The 16,283-nt window shown below is 36.0% G+C and overlaps 1 protein-coding gene across 6 annotated transcripts in view; it reads right to left on the bottom strand.

The window, feature by feature from the left end:
- Nucleotides 1-16,283, bottom strand: part of Znf280d (zinc finger protein 280D) — a 79,625-nt gene that overhangs the window by 56,134 nt on the left and 7,208 nt on the right. For all 6 annotated transcript variants that reach the window (XR_013107787.1, XM_076926258.1, XM_076926260.1 and 3 more), the window contains exons 2-6: nucleotides 8,553-8,596; nucleotides 7,893-7,954; nucleotides 4,154-4,300; nucleotides 1,238-1,303; nucleotides 998-1,137 (exon numbers count right to left, since the gene is read on the bottom strand). Coding sequence is in view for 5 of the 6 variants with exons in the window: in XM_076926258.1 (XP_076782373.1) it covers nucleotides 998-1,137; nucleotides 1,238-1,303; nucleotides 4,154-4,300; nucleotides 7,893-7,920 (381 nt within the window). In the remaining variant the exon portion in view is untranslated. The remainder of the gene's footprint in view (nucleotides 1-997; nucleotides 1,138-1,237; nucleotides 1,304-4,153; nucleotides 4,301-7,892; nucleotides 7,955-8,552; nucleotides 8,597-16,283) is intronic.

Raw genomic sequence — 16,283 nt, 5'->3', positions numbered from 1 at the left:
AGGGTATACTTAACAAAATAACATTAGTGGAAGCTTATGTTTAATACATTGCAAAATATCATTGAGGAACTGCCTATAACTGGAGTATTTCATTGGGAGTACAAGGCTAAGTGGTTACCCTGCAAACTCTGGTACAGATGAGTGCTTGTCTTGATTCACAGAAAGCCATAAGTAGCTTTATCAGCATTGTTTTTGTGTCATCAATGCAAAAGTCAAACAGCAGAAGAGAAACTATTTTCAATTATCTTCACAATGATATTGAATCCCAAACAAACTACCCTGAGAATGTTGAGCTGGAGCAGTATTTCCAATTTTCAAATTAGACACTCATATACCAGATAGATAGACATATACATACATACATACGTACGTGTGTGGTGTGTGTGTGTATAAACTATGGATTAGCCTACACTGAGATCTGAGACCCACCTAGCTATAGATCTGAGTGAATTATTTAATCACTGTAAACCTCAGTATTTATTCAACTATGAAATGGGAGAAGTAGCGATGCCTGCATCCTAGGTATTTTTAAAAAACTAAATTAGATTCATTTATGTAAAGCATTTAGCACAAATATTTATGTCTATTACTAGCTTAAAAATTGTAATTATTACCACTATCTATTACTTTTCACTAAAGGTTTTTAAATAAAGTATGAAGGTAATTTCTCAGAATAAAACACTACTATCAAAACTTCTCAATAATTTCCAAATGAAAAAAATACCTGTCCCCATTTGAAAGCATAAATATTTTGCTATCATGTGATATTCATTATAATTCTTCTATTCACATTTTGACAGTATTAGTTTTCAAAGCTATACCTAACCAGTTTAAGCATATTCCCCAACTTACTTAAGTGTGAGGTACTAATTAAGCTGTCTTACAGATGCTAACCTTTTCTGATACCAATTAGATGACTACTTGTTGATAACGTAGAATTTTAATTGGGTATTGTTAATATTCCCTGAGCTGACTATGTAGTTTTGAAAACACTTACAGGTTTAGAAAATGGCTGAACAATAACAGAGCTATCTGAAGATCTAGATTCAGGATGAAAATTTACTGGCAAGGCAGCCACAGGATTTGATGTTGAATTCGGGCAGCGTTGACTTGTAGGCTTGAATGAAGCAGTAAAACCTGTATTTTAAAATTACACAACACATTGAATGCATTTCTATATAATCAACTTTTTCAAAATGTTTTAGTTTAAAATTCAAGTAGTATAGTAATATTGTACCTCGATTAAGTATACCATTCTTTATTCCTCTTGAATGAGAGCTGGGGTTAACTCTGTTCAAAATATCTAAACAACAACAACAACAACAACTTTAAATTTGTTTCAATGCAATATATATTGAGATATTAAAACTTATAAACTGAACATATTAGATGAAATGCCATCACTAATTTGAAAATAGTTTATCAACATTAACTGTTTTATAGAATAAGCACAATCTTTCTCATTGTAACTAAATGTCTAAAAGCCAGAAGTATATTGATATACCCAAGTGCATATAAGCAAAATCTTCAAGGTGAAGAAATTTTGTTCCCATAAAATCTTCTAAAAACATATTTAAATCTAGTTGCATGGGTATGGTGAAAGAACTGTATGTATATATTTGGGTTCTGATTTAAAATTAAACTGTGACTCAGCCTTCATATTGTATTCATAGCTCTACAAGCCCTAACGTTGTATAAAGGAGACTCTCCATGGACTAGATAATTACCCTTGTTCTAAAAGGGAAACTACTACAAGTTATAGACTACATTGAATCTAAGGGTTATCTGACTATCTTACACATTAAGAGGATTTTGATCTACCACATAAGAAGTCAAGACTGGCATGACTTTCAAGGATTGGTTTGAAGTTCTTACTCTTACATACATATGACTATTTGAAGTTGTTAACATCTAGCTTACTCAATAATGAAACTAAAATCTGAAAGAATGAAGAGTTGCTTAAATTTGCTTATTCGGAAAAAGTTAAAAGATGCACTGAAATTCATATACAAAAAAAATCATTTTTCTTCATAGTAGAAAATAACTAGATGCCACTATATAACTGCACAAAGGTACACACAATGGTTACTTTTCAGAGCCAGAGAGATGACTCAGTAGTTAAGCATATTTGTTCTTACAGAGAACACAGTTTAATTCCCATCACTCATATAATGTCTCACAACCACCTGTAAAGTCAGTTTGAAGGGATACAATACCCTCCCTCTTCTGGTCTCAGTGAGCATTAGGAACGAAGTGGATATATACATATGTGCAGGCAAATACACATACACCTAACTAAATATATATTTTTAAAATAGTTAAAAATTTTCAGTGCTTACAAATCAAGTACATCAGGTTTATTTAAAAAAAAAAAAAGAAGCAACTTAACTTGATACTATTTTCACTCAGAAAACCAAAATTAATATTCAAGCTATCAAATAACTATTGATATACTACTTTAGTAGTTGTGATTTATAAAAGACAAGTTCCTAAACATTTAATTCACATTTCCTATGTTGAAATTCCTTATGGCCTCCACATAAAACAGTAACACAATTATTTCAATTTTTCATCTTCATAATTCAGGAAAACATCTGAGGTTAATCTCTTTCTCACAGAATTATTTTTTAACAAATATAGATTGTTATAATTAAATACAATTAAGAGTCATCTATAGCCGGGCGGTGGTGGTGCACGCCTTTAATCCCAGCACTTGGGAGGCAGAGGCAGGCGGATTTCTGAGTTCAAGGCCAGCCTGGTCTACCGAGTGAGTTCCAGGACAGCCAAAGGCTATACAGAGAAACCCTGTCTCGAAAAACCAAAAAAAAAAGAGTCATCTATAATTGAAATAAATTCAACTTGAATCTTGTCATATTTTCAACAAGAAATATTCAATAATTTTGCACTATAACAACATTCAAGTGTCAGATAATCAAAATACTCAGGAAATGAGAAATAATAATAATAATAATAATAATAATAATAATAATAGACCATTCTGGCATTAGCAATATGTATACTATCATACTAAACTCATTTTATAATGCAAATAACATCCCACTTAGCATTCCATGGGAAATTACGTATCTACCACAGAAAATGATACTGACATTTCACTTGGTTAAATTGTTCTCTCTATATAAAACTATATATAAATGCCATTCCAATCCTACAGGCAAGAAAAGCAAAAAATTTCAGAAATTTCACAGTACTCTCTCCAGTTAACCAAGATAAATAAGAAATACTAATACGCTGATCACATTAACATTCTTTGATAAATTCTTCTGGCTTAAAACAAACATGCAATTAAAATGAGAAAGAATATTTTTTATCTTGGAGATTTGAAAACTTTGTATTTTTTTTTCCATTGAGACCAGATCTCACCATAAAGCCTAGGCTGGCCTGGGACCCACAGAAATTCACTTGCCTCTGTCTCCCCATTGTCTCCTTAGTATTGTAATTAAAAGTGTGTGCTACCACACTTGGCTCCAACTGAAATATTTTTGAGTAGACAGTTTACTGTGTATCAGTTTTCTTATCTTAACGCTGTAACAATGTTAAGCACTCTAAGTGAAAGCTAATCACCCATAGACAATTCTACTAAAAAGCCTGAGATGTGAGTGTGCTAACTGTAACATAGTAAAAATATAATGCCTAGAGGCAACACTCTCTGTATCACAAATTTAACTAGCTGCTGAAAGACAACTGTGGTCAGGTTATGACCCAGTATCACTATGCATTTTGTAGTGTAGATGACACTATAACAGGGCCTGCACATGAGATTTCATCTGAGACGAACAAATTTTTTAGTATATCCCCAAATTTAAAACTAAGCATTCTAAATTTTTCCTTTAAGCTATTCTAGATTTAAGAGAGAAAAGAGAAAATAAAATCAGATAACCTCATTTTTCAGTACCACTAAAATTATAATTTCTACTCTCAGAAGACCTCCAATGCCACCAGCAAATCATGGGCATTTCCCTGTTGGCTCTGCTGAATTTGGCTTCTATCCTTTCTCAAAACTTCACTCAGGGTCACCCCTGACTCTCAAGCAAGTATTTTATTCCTACTTCTTATGGTGGAATAAAGACATTTTCACAACAACCCTAAAAATAATTTTTTCAAACTGCCTACTTTCAAAGGAAATACTTACTTGAAATAGCTGGTTTTGAACTTGCTATCTCTGCAACAAAGATGGGCTCATCATCGTCATCCTCTTCAACTTCTTTCACTTTCTTCTGCCATGGCTCTAGCTCCTCTTCCTCACATTCCATAAACAGTTCTGCCATTTTTAAATTATCTAATTTTTAAAAGAAGCAACTTTCTTTTAATTAAAGTATTTGCTATATGCAGCATATTAGAAATCTACCTTAATAATCCTAGTAACAATTTCTGACTTGGTGGTGGTGATGAGTACATAATAGTAACAATAAAAAACTGACATCTTGCTCTCTAGGTCAGTAACTAGTAGACTTGAAACAGATAATGATTATTTAGAGCAAATAAAAAATATAGTCAAAATGAATTTCAGTCATACATTTAGAACAATTAACTTGAAAAAAGGGATTATATCCTATTCATTGTCTTTAAAAGGGGGGAGGGATAAGACTAAGAAGCCACAGATTTAAAAACAAATTAGAATAAACCAGTTTTAGAAATGGAAAATGTGGGGGCTGGAGAGATGGCTCAGCGGTTAAGAGCACTGACTGCTCTTCCAAGAGGTCCTGAGTTCAATTCCCAGCAACCACATGGTGGCTTAAAACCATCTATAATGGGATCTGATGCCCTCTTCTGATGTGTCTGAAGACAGCTACAGTGTACTTATATAAATAAAATAAATAAATATTTAAAAAAAAAGAGAGAAAGAAATGGAAAATGCAAAGTAAAAAAAAAAAGAGTGGGGCTGAGATTTGGTATGAGAGGAAAATATAAGAAAGGAGTGAGAGTTATCTCAATTAGAGCTAATTACACATTTCTACCTAAAGAAATCGATCAAAGCAATGCATGCAGTAAAAACTGAGAAATTCCAATCAGGTAGCATCACTCTCATAAATGAAGATGAAACAATCAATAAGCACCAGGAATTTTACAAAGAAAAATGTTCTATGTAAAAGATCGAAAGATGGTAAAACAAATTAAAAGGATTCTAAGAGGTAAAGAAACTGGTATATTTAGGCATCAAAGAAAGAATTAATATCTGAACAGGATAAAACTGAAATGGCTAAGTGGGATAAAGGCATTTCCTGCTGAGCTTCATGATTGGGGTTCAATCCTCAAGACCCACTTGGTGGAAATGAACCAGCCCCCACAAACTGTCCTCTGACCTCCCTCTCCATATACTTTGGCATATATGGCCATGTAGACACACACACACACACACACACACACACACACACACACACACACACACACACCATAATGAACAAAGAGTAACACATAAGGTGCACAGGCCATGGCATTCAATACAAAACATAGTACCAGAAGAGAGTAAGTCAGTAGGTCTGGAGAATAACTAAGTGGGATAGATGCAGGATAGCAGCATGTTAGGAGGACTTCTTTAAGAAACCAAAGAAAGGATTAAAAAATTAACTTTAAGATCACCTCACAGGCCCAGCAGTGGTGGTAGTGGTGGTGGTGGCAGTGGTGGTCGGTGGTGCATTCCTTTAATCCCAGCAATGGGAAGACAGTTAGGTGGAACTCTTGAGTTCAAGGTCCTGGTCTAGTGTGTGAGTTCTAGGACTGATAGCCAAGGCTAACAAAGAAACCCTGTCTTAGGCAGGGAGCAGGGAGCAGGGAAGAAAAATTAAAAAGCAAAACAAAACAAAAAATAAAACAGGCTGGAAAGGTTGCTCAGCAGTTAAGAGAATGTACTGTTCTTGCAGATGGCCCAATGTATCCAGCACCCTCCTCTATAAATCATGAGCACTTACACTTACACGTGAACTTAAGTCCCACCCCCACATTATACATAATTAAAAACAATGAAATAAATACACATATAAAAAGAGAGCTAAAACAAGGGCTGGAGACAGTTCACAAGTTAAGAACACTTGCTGCTCTTTTGGAGGACCCAAGTTCTATTCCCACCACCCATACTGAGTGGCCCTGTAACTCCAGCTCCAATTCAATTCAGTGTTCTCTTCTAGTCTCTATCAGCACTGAATACACAAGACATAAACTCAGACACATACATACACATAAATAAAAAGTTGTAAAGAACACATTTTTAAAAGAAAGCTAGAGCATTCACCTTTAATTATGTAACAGTGCTAGTTAAACTGATAGTGCAACACTATACACACACACACACACACACACACACACACACACAACTTTATGAAACTTTGGCAAGGCTAATTAAAGCCTTTCAGACTGTTTGACTCTTTAATTATATGCATTTATAATTGAAGCTGTAATGGAGAAAGGCAATGCAAGAACAGAGGGAGGCAAGACAGAGAAGGCAAACAGTGTTAAGGACCTCAACTAATATAACGTGTGTGTGACCTCAGCCATGTACGTGAACATCAGTGGCACTTGTCCAGACAAGAAAATAGTTAGACTACAAAAGAAATTGTTGGGAGCCGACTTTTAGCAGAAAGCGGCTAGATTATCTTTGCAGCCATCTGGAACCATATACCCTGATAAGAGATTTGGTTATCAATGGCCTACAACAGCTGAAGCACACTCTGATATCCCACATATTTTGTGTTGCTGTTTACTGCCCCCAGCTGCAAGGCGCACATGGTAGTCACGCCTGCAAGGCATGCAGTTCACGTGCTGTCCACGTGCTATCCAGGCCATACATGCCTGTAAGGCGCACGTGCTATCCAAGCCTGCAAGGTGCATGATGCACATGCTATCCACACTATAGAAGCCTGTAAGGCTTACGTCATATCAACACCTGCAAGGCACGTGGTATCCACGCGCCTACAAGGCACATGGCAAGAGCGTATAAATACCTCAGAATTCCCTTCAATAAAAGAGACTTGGTAAGAGACTTGATCACACTCTGTCTTGTCTCCATTCTTCGCATCTCCTGCCCCAAGAGCCCCACTCTCTCTCTTGACCAGAGCACTTAGCCCCAAAGCATTGAGGAAGAGTAAAGGTCACAACAAGAAATTATCTGAGGTTCTATTTTAAACAATATCTTTATAATTTCTAAGTATTATTTTCTACTATACTAAAAAGTGCCATTTCTACTTTTGACTCAAAACTGGTCAACATTCTACCAAGTTCTTAATAATATGGCCACAATCAGTCACAAATTTAATATGACCATTTATAAGAGGCCCAGAGCTTTTAACTCAAAACCCACAGAAGACATTACGCCTAGCAATACTTTGGTCCTAACTTTGTCCAAAATTCTAAATAAATTTTGGACAAAATAAATAAATAAATAAATAAATTCTAAATAAATAATAAATAAATTTCTACCAAATTAAACCACCTAGTCCATGGTAATTTGTTATGACAACCCAAGTAAACTAATATAGTATACAGCACACACATACACACACGCATGATGAGTGTTCTCTCTCTTTCTCTCTTTCTCTCTCTCAAGACTCTGCCATTGTTAATATATAAAAGACTGTTAGAAAAAGCTATAATTTGGGGGGAAAAAAGTTATAATTCTTTTATAATTTTTTAATAAATGCTTGTACAAGCATAGAAGAAATCTTTATGATAATGCATGCCAAACTGCTAAAGTATTAATATAAGCAGTAGCTATTTCTGTTAACAGATAAAATATTTCATTTCTACTTGACTTGTCAGTTCATTTGTTACTTCAACGGCTCTGAGGTTTTAAGACGTTCCCCATCTCTCAGGCTGTATCATAAAGTGTAATTATATACCACTTGCACATGAGTATCAGTTTCTGAGGCAACACTTACCTTTTGGTTGAAAGGAACTGTCTCCCATCAAGTTGCAGATCTAACTTTCTATATGTTGTCACCTAAGAATTGACATATGATATCAGTCAATTTTGAGTAAATTTAACTACAAATAAACCTGAAATTAAGAAACTCTTGCCGTGGTGGCATACACCTTTAATCCTAGCACTTGGGAAGCAGAGGCAGGCGAATTTCTGAGTTTGAGGCCAGCCTGGTCTACAGAGTGAGTTCCAGGACAGCCAGGGCTACTCACAGAAACCCTGTTTCGAAAAAGACAAAAACTCTTGAGAGAGGAGTTGGGGAGATAACACAGTGAGTAAGAACATTTGTTGAGCAAACAAAAAGACCTCAGTTTGAATCCCCAACACATACATAAAAAGCCAGGCTTGGAAGCATGTGGCCTGTAACCTCAGTGTTGTATGGACAAAGACAGGTACATATCCCAGGAACTTGCTAGCTAGGCACTCTAGCCCAAACAGTGAGCTTCAGGCTCAGAGAAATGTACTATGTATGAAGGGAATAAAGCAGAATGACAGGACAGGAAACCCAATGTCTTTCTCTGATATCTACTCATACAGATGCATGTGTCTGTACTCACAAACCAAAAACAAATACATAAAAGAATAAATTCTTGGATCAAATTTAAATATTTACACTTACCATGTGACTACAAAAAGCAGCAAGTTGTATCTCAGTTTGCCTTTCTAGAAAATAAAGATATGTACCATTAGGGCAGATAATATTAATATACATTTAATTTACCCTTTTATAGAAATCTGTTTAAGTTGGATATTTTTGTTATATATATAATTTACTTAAAATAATTGGTTCTTTCCTTAAGAATTCCAAATATCAGAAACAAAATAGTGATTATATCAAGTATTTCCTATTTCAGTAAATCCGACAAGTAAATTAAAAATAATTATTTGTGACAAACATGTGAATCATATCTATAATCCAGGTTCTTGGGAGACTGAGGCAAGAGGATCACAGGCTTAATACCTAGACTACACAGTGAGAAATTGTCTTAAATAAACAACACACATACATGTAAATAACATATATTAATATATGTATAAATAATAGCAAAATGCAATTTCCACATAATGCACTGCTTTAGTAAATGTCACTGTCCAATGCTAAATGACACTAAAGTTACCTATTTGTACTCAAAAATATAATTATTTCTGTAATAAAACACAACTTTGGCTTTATCAACTAACAAAAAAGAAAGCTCATCAGATAATTCATTCAAGATAATAGGATCCCTAATCAGCTAAGTGGAAGGTAATATGCTAAGTTTTAGGTGAAAATAAAGATATGTAAATAGTTTGCAATTAACCACACTCAACTCATTGTTCTTCAAGAAAAAAGTTACAATAAACATTACCAAAAGCTCACAACTGGCCAGACATGATGGCCCATGCTTGAAATCCTAGCATTTAGGGGGCTGAGGTAAAAAGAATATCAAGCTCAAGGACACACTGAGTTTCATAGTAAATTACACCTGGCTTTGGAGCAAGCCTGAAGACTTGAACTTGATTCCTGGAACTCACATAATCAAATCAAAACAACAACAACAACAAAACACCAACTCACTCATGCAAGTTCTCCTGCTATCTCCACCACAGTGTGCACAGGCATACACACACATAAATAAATAAATAAATAAACTGTAAAAAAAAGTTAAGACTTTAAAATATAACCTAACCTTTTATACATTAAAATATTATAATTTTATTTTATTAAATGTTTTAGCTTTTATATAAATAAGATTAAACTATGCCTTAAAAAGTTTGTTTTTTCTTAAATTAGAAACTTACGGAAGCCTGGTCTACAGAGTAAGTTCCAGGACAGCCAGGGCTATACAGAGAAACCCTGTCTCAAAAAACAAACAAACAAAAAAAACAAAACAAAAACAAAAAACAAAAAAAAAGAAACTAATGAAAAATTTAAATACATGTAATCTCTTATTAATGTTTGGCAATTCTGAAATTCTAGAGAGAGAGCTTAGGGGTAGAATGTTGGCCTGGATTCAATCCCTAATACAAAATACAACAGAAACAAACAAAAAACAAAACAAAACAAAACAAAACAAACCCCCAAATCTCTTAACTATGAAAAATTGCCCAAAAATGAGTTATGAAAAACTGTATTTATTGTAGCTGAGAAGGAAGCTTGAGAAAAAGCACATGCTTAGCATATTCAAGACCTTGTGTTTGATTTCCTGCATCCCCTTTTCCTCTCAGCTTTTGATAGTAAGGTAAGCTTTGAAGTCACGACATTCCATTATAGTTTCACCACCAAGATGCCTCAGTGAGTAGAGTACTATGCTGTATAATCCTGGCAACCAGACTTAAAACTGTAGAACTCAATCAAGGTAGAGACAACTAACTCCAGAAAGTTGTCCTCTGATCTCTACATGCATGCTATGTCATGAATACACACACCATAAACACAAACACATTAATAACAAAGTAAAAAAATATCAGTTTTAATTCTTAAGTAAACCAAAACCAGCAAATATCATTTTAAAAAAATTATACATTTTGGGATCTTAGCAGTGACAAACAAACAGATGAGAGGAAAAGTTAGAACTCAGTCTTGACAGAATATATAAACATACAATTATGTACTATACATAATACTTGACAATGACAATAAAGAACTATATTACTGGTTTGTACATTAATGTGAGTTATTTAAGTTATTAGTTTAGAATCCTTTACTTAAAAAACTTGCTATGAATGAAACATGTTAGGCCACTAGCAGCCATATACATCCTGTGTTGACCAAATCTTTTGCCTGCATGCAGAAGTTACACCAAATGACTGATCCAACAGTGATAAAACCTTCTAGACAAAAATTTCTCAGGATGATGCCACAGTCATTGTACTTTCAATTTTATGAGAAAGGAGATGGTAGCTCAAGTGTGACTTATAAATCAGGTATGGCAGTACACACCCATAATCACATTATTTGAAAGGTTGAGGCAGAGGGATTTTAAAATCAATGCCAAACCTGAGCTACAGAAGGCCCTGTCTCAAAAACAAACCATTATTTTAAGTACACAATTTAATCCTTAATGTTGTTTCAGCACAACTACTTCCATTCATTATATTTTACTACAAATTATTACAACTCCTAGTTATAAAATCATTATAATCACCACACAATTATAGTTGTCCTAATTAAAACATTATTTCACCAAGCAGCAGTAGTCCAGGCTTTTAATCCCAGAATTTAGAAGACAGAGCCAGGTGGGACTTTTTGAGTTCCAGGACAGCTAGGGCTGTTAAACAGAGAAACTCTTTTTAAACCAAAAAGCAGACAAACAAATAATAAACCAAAATCTCATTATTTAAAGCTCAAAGCATACTGTCATGCAAAGTGAGTTAGAGACAGGTAATGCCTACTCTAAAGTAACACAACTAAGTGACTTGGCAAAATTCACAGTTGGGGAGATTGCTTGCAATCAGGTGGACCTGAGTTACAATCCCCAAAGCCCATACCAGTAATTTCTGAGTAAACTGACTATGAAGTACTACACAAGGTACTTTCAGTGAGCTCTTGGTTTGGTTGGGAGACCCTGCCTCAGAAATAAGGTAGATGAGCAATCTAGAAGATTCCCAACATCAAACTCAGGCCTACACACACATTTTGAATACACATAAAATCTCACATATACATACAAAAAATAAAAAGAAGTAACATTCAAGCCCATTCATTTCAAAAGCCAACACTATGTCCATATTCACCAGGCATTAAAGACCAAAATTACAGGGAAGAAGCAGATTTCACCTAATGTAACAATTAAAAGATTAAAAAAAAAAATAAATTGTAAAGAACATCAAAAAATTGAAAAAAAAAACAGGAATATTTCAACCATCATTAAGTATGGAACTGAAACTGTCACTTTCAAGATTCCCTCAAGGGCCATGCCAATGACTAAACTAAACTGACAGATGAAGAAGAACCTTTCATTTGTTCACTTTTTTCAATGCCATACTTAGGACTTAAACATTTTGGTTATCAAGTTATTACATTCAATTTTTTTTCTAGAAGATTTTAGGTACAATTTAATGAATGAAGAAGTTAGGCTGAAATCCAACACTATACCTAAGTCTATTCAAAATAAGTAAATTCTTGGTGGGGAAGAAAGAAAACTAATTCATTCAAAGTAAGTAAATTTTTGGTAGGGAAGAGAGAAAGCTAATTCATAATCTTAAGTAACCATACAAATTTCACTTTAGCAAAGCTGTGTGATGGTTTAAATTAGAACTTGAAAAGATACAGAGGCAAGCCAGAGGATTCCTCCATAGAGCAGTGGCTAGGGTTAACACTTAGTTGAAAACTGTTCAGAATGTTAGCCTAAGTCTTGTTCCAAGTACCCCTTGGGGGTACTGAGTAAAACTGTTACCTGTTAAGCCCTTAGAATGACAACCATAAGAGCCTTCATTTTCTCTACTGCCAGCCAAGCAGCTTCTTTTTGTTAACTGCTAAGATTGTTCTGAGAGCTGTGAACTTTTATGAACTTGAATCTCTTGGAAGAAACTACTAGAGGGGGAGGGGTTGTTCTGGAAGGAGAGGAGGGAGAGAAAACTGCAGTCTGGATTTAAAATAAATAAAATTTGTGAAAAGAGAAGAAAAACTACTCTAGCAGCAATAATCAAGGTTTCAATGCTGCTGAAGCCACATTGGTTTCATGTCATGACTTGTTCCAGTCATAACTACCTCAGGTAATCTGCACTAGATTTAGAACTTTCCATTCAGAAAAGAGAAACCTCACTGAACACATTCTGCAGTTATTCTAACTAGGGATGGGAAATGTACTACTCCTGTGATTCAATAAAAAGCCTATCACTGGTGCAACATGAGGCTTGTGCCTGGTGAAACTAGCATCCATACATAAGCAAGACTGTATTTGGTAAAACTACAATCTGAGCAGAAGCATGCTATGCCCATTTTGTACCTATATAAGCAGGCTACATCTTAGTTCAACATGCTGATCTGGAAGATGTATTTTGCCTTCTATGTACTGTGCCTAACCTACTGTAACATTAGACCAATGTTTTTGTCTTTTTTTTTTTTTTTTTTTTTTTTTTTGGCTTTTTGAGACAGGGTTTCTCTGTGTAGCCCTGGCTGTCCTGGAACTCACTCTGTAGACACCAGGCTGGCCTCGAACACAGAAATCTACCTGCCTCTGCCTCCCAAGTGTTGGGATTAAAGGTGTGCGCCACCACTGCCCAGCTTGTCTTTTCTTTTTAATAATCTAGTTTATCAAGAGTAGAACAAACTGGATTACTAACACTACGAACAGAAAGAACTCCAGGCTTCTAGTTCCACACAGTGGGACATCAAAAGCAACAGCTAGAAGGTAACAGGAGAGTTTGTTCATTCTGTAGTTAGGTGGTATCTGAAGAGTTCCAAATAGTGGTCAAGTACAGAGACTGAGGAAACAAAAGGGACTGAAGGAGCACTGAGAGGGCAAGTGACGGTAGCAATGAGCTAAGACTATACAGAAGGCAATCTCAGTAGCTGCAAGAGTTCCACAAAGCTGCCAAGGGTTAAGAGTTGAAGGTGTGATAGATAGCACATGCCTTTAATTCCAGCACAGGGGCAGGCGGAACTCTGAGTGTGAGTCCACCTTGGTCTACAGAACGAGCTCCAGGTCAGCCAGGGTTACACAGGGAAAACCTATCTGAAAAAAACAAATCAAACAAACAAACTTCTTTACAGAAGAACTTTTTCACAACAGAATGAAAAAAAAAAAAAAGAATCCCTTTGTATCACCTACCTCAACAAATAAATCTTACAAATTTCATCTAGGCTACCAGCTATTTGCTCTTTACTGCTACTCTTATTAGCCAAACGGGCTAAACAGCAGTCCAGATACAATGCTTTCTTGTAACCTAACTTGTCTTTTGACTGCTTTGTGGGTTCTTTTTCTTCCACCCTTCACCATTTCAACCCCCCCCCCCCAATACTAAATAGGAGAGGGAAAAAAAAAAAAAAAAACCAGGATGGAGGGGAAAGGGGGAGTCAGTATCATTGGACTACTTCCTGCTGATTAGGAAAACTCCTTGGGGCAAGTTTGATCTTCACCATCAGGAAATGTAGTTTCTTCTTGTTGTTTCTTTTGCATGACTACTTAACAAATCATGACCAGCAGCAACCAAACACCAACCAACCACTTATCAACAACCCCTGGGACCCCCTGAAAAGTCCCCAGAATTCCCAATGTCACACAACTGCAGAAACTCTCTGCTGTTGGAAAATCATGCCCCTGCTAGATAGAGCATGTGGCAAATCATAGTCAGCTGCTGTGGACAATCGAGAGCAGCCCCGTATCCCACACCTGGGATTAAAACAAAAACATATTCAAATATTATTTCTGTGTTTTTCAAAGAAACCAAAATTCCTACTACACTATTCTATTCAAGTATTCACCCGAAAATTCCCAAAACTCTAACAGCCAAACTGTTGAGGTTCAGGGACACAAACCACACATATACCAATCTCAGCTAAGAGAGAACTGGATGTCCAGGACTGCAGAAAGGACTCGGGAGCCTAACTGTGGTACTTATCTGCTCTCAGAGCAGACTTTTTATAGAAAAAAAACAGGTTCAAAAGTTTAAAGGGCGCTGGGCAGTGGTGTCACACGCCTTTAATCCCAGCACTTGGGAGGCAGAGGCAGGTGGATTTCTGAGTTCGAGGCCAGCCTGGTCTACAGAGTGAGTTCCAGGACAGCCAGGGCTACACAAAGAAACCCTATCTCGGAAAAAAAACAAACAAAAAAACAAAAAAAAAGTTTAAAGGGCAAGGAGGGGAACAGATGGTTTACTAGGCAAAGTATTATCAGCTAACCTTTAAGCTGATTGATCCTGAGTAAGGTGGGGGAGGGGGGGATGGATGGATGGGTGGTGAACAGAGGAATTCAGAACATTGAAATAATACAGTATGAGTGTTATAATCATAACTTTTTGGCTTACAAGTATGGCTTACAAGTCAGCCATAAAAACCACAGTGAGCTCACACGTAGGTGCAGGAAGGGCTGCCTGATGCTCAGCTCTGACTCAAGTCGTTTTACATATAACAGTTCATATTGACCTTTGATATGATGGGTCCTACCTACAGCTTTGTGGAATTTCTTAAGATTAGCAAACCTCATACAGAACATTCATATGGAACAAAACAGAGTATGTGATCAGGATGTCCTTGCTCTAAACCTGTCAATGACTTGTAAGCATATTACAGCAACAATACGAAATAGCTGGCAGGCATGGAACAAAATAGCTACGGCTATGCTGGGGAGTGTGGGGGTCAGACCATAACACAAACCACCTTTCAAGGTTCATTTGTCTTGCTTACCTGTAGCTATTTTAACCCCATTTCTTGAAAATAGTGCACTCAGTTCTCATTCAGCTGCTCCTTTGGAGCTCTTTACAGATTCTCCATATTTTCCCCCTAAAATCATGTAGAAATGGGTTTCTTGTAACACTTCTCTAACCTCAGCTCTACCAAATGATACCTAAAAGACAGTGAATAAATTCCACAGCTATAAACTTAGGAGGTATGAGCCTCTGACCCTGGCTGGCATCTCACCTGTGGTTTAGTCCCTACTGAAAACTGCCATCTGTGTAGCCTTGGCTGTCCTGGAACTCTTTGGACTGCACTGGCCTTAAACTCAGAGATCCATCTGCCTCTGAGTCCTGAGTGCTGGGATTAATAGTGTATGAAACTGTCCAGCTTACCATCTAGATATTTAAATTAACCTGAATTTAGTATGTCTAAATTGAACCTATCCTTCTCTCAAAACCGAAGTTTGAGGTCTACTGTGTGTTATTCATAATAAATAAGTGGTACCAACTCCAATGTTCACCTGATGAATTGGTTTTTTAAAATGTGGCATTCTATACAACCTAATATTACTCAGCAATTTTTAAAAAGTACTGATATATGCTACATAAAACTTTGAAAACATGCTAAGTCATAAATGACTCCTAAGAACATATATCTATACCCATAGACCATCGCTCAATTCTTACCAGTGAAACTTCTTATAGTAAATGGTAATTAACAGAGACCCACAACTGACATTGTACAGAATGTGAGATGCTGGAATACTCAGTCAGCCCTAAATGGGATATGGTCATCATGCCTCTCCCCTCAAGGATCAGGGGTCTATCTATGCAGAATAAGAAATGAGGCAGAAGGGCTGTAAAAAGCCAAAAGCGGAGAACTATTTCAAGAAACAGCATTTTCCAGACACAACAATTTGCAAAAGATATGTACAAACTCAAGCTCAAATCCCCCCAAAACATACTAAAATGTTAGATATACATATTCCATTTACCTAAAATACTCAAAATAGGGAAATCCAGAGACAAA

This window comes from Arvicanthis niloticus, chromosome 27 (genome assembly GCF_011762505.2).
Source record: "Arvicanthis niloticus isolate mArvNil1 chromosome 27, mArvNil1.pat.X, whole genome shotgun sequence".
Lineage (NCBI taxonomy): Eukaryota > Metazoa > Chordata > Mammalia > Rodentia > Muridae > Arvicanthis > Arvicanthis niloticus.
Note: the sequence above shows the minus strand (reverse complement) of the source record. Positions and strands in the feature narration are given on the sequence as shown.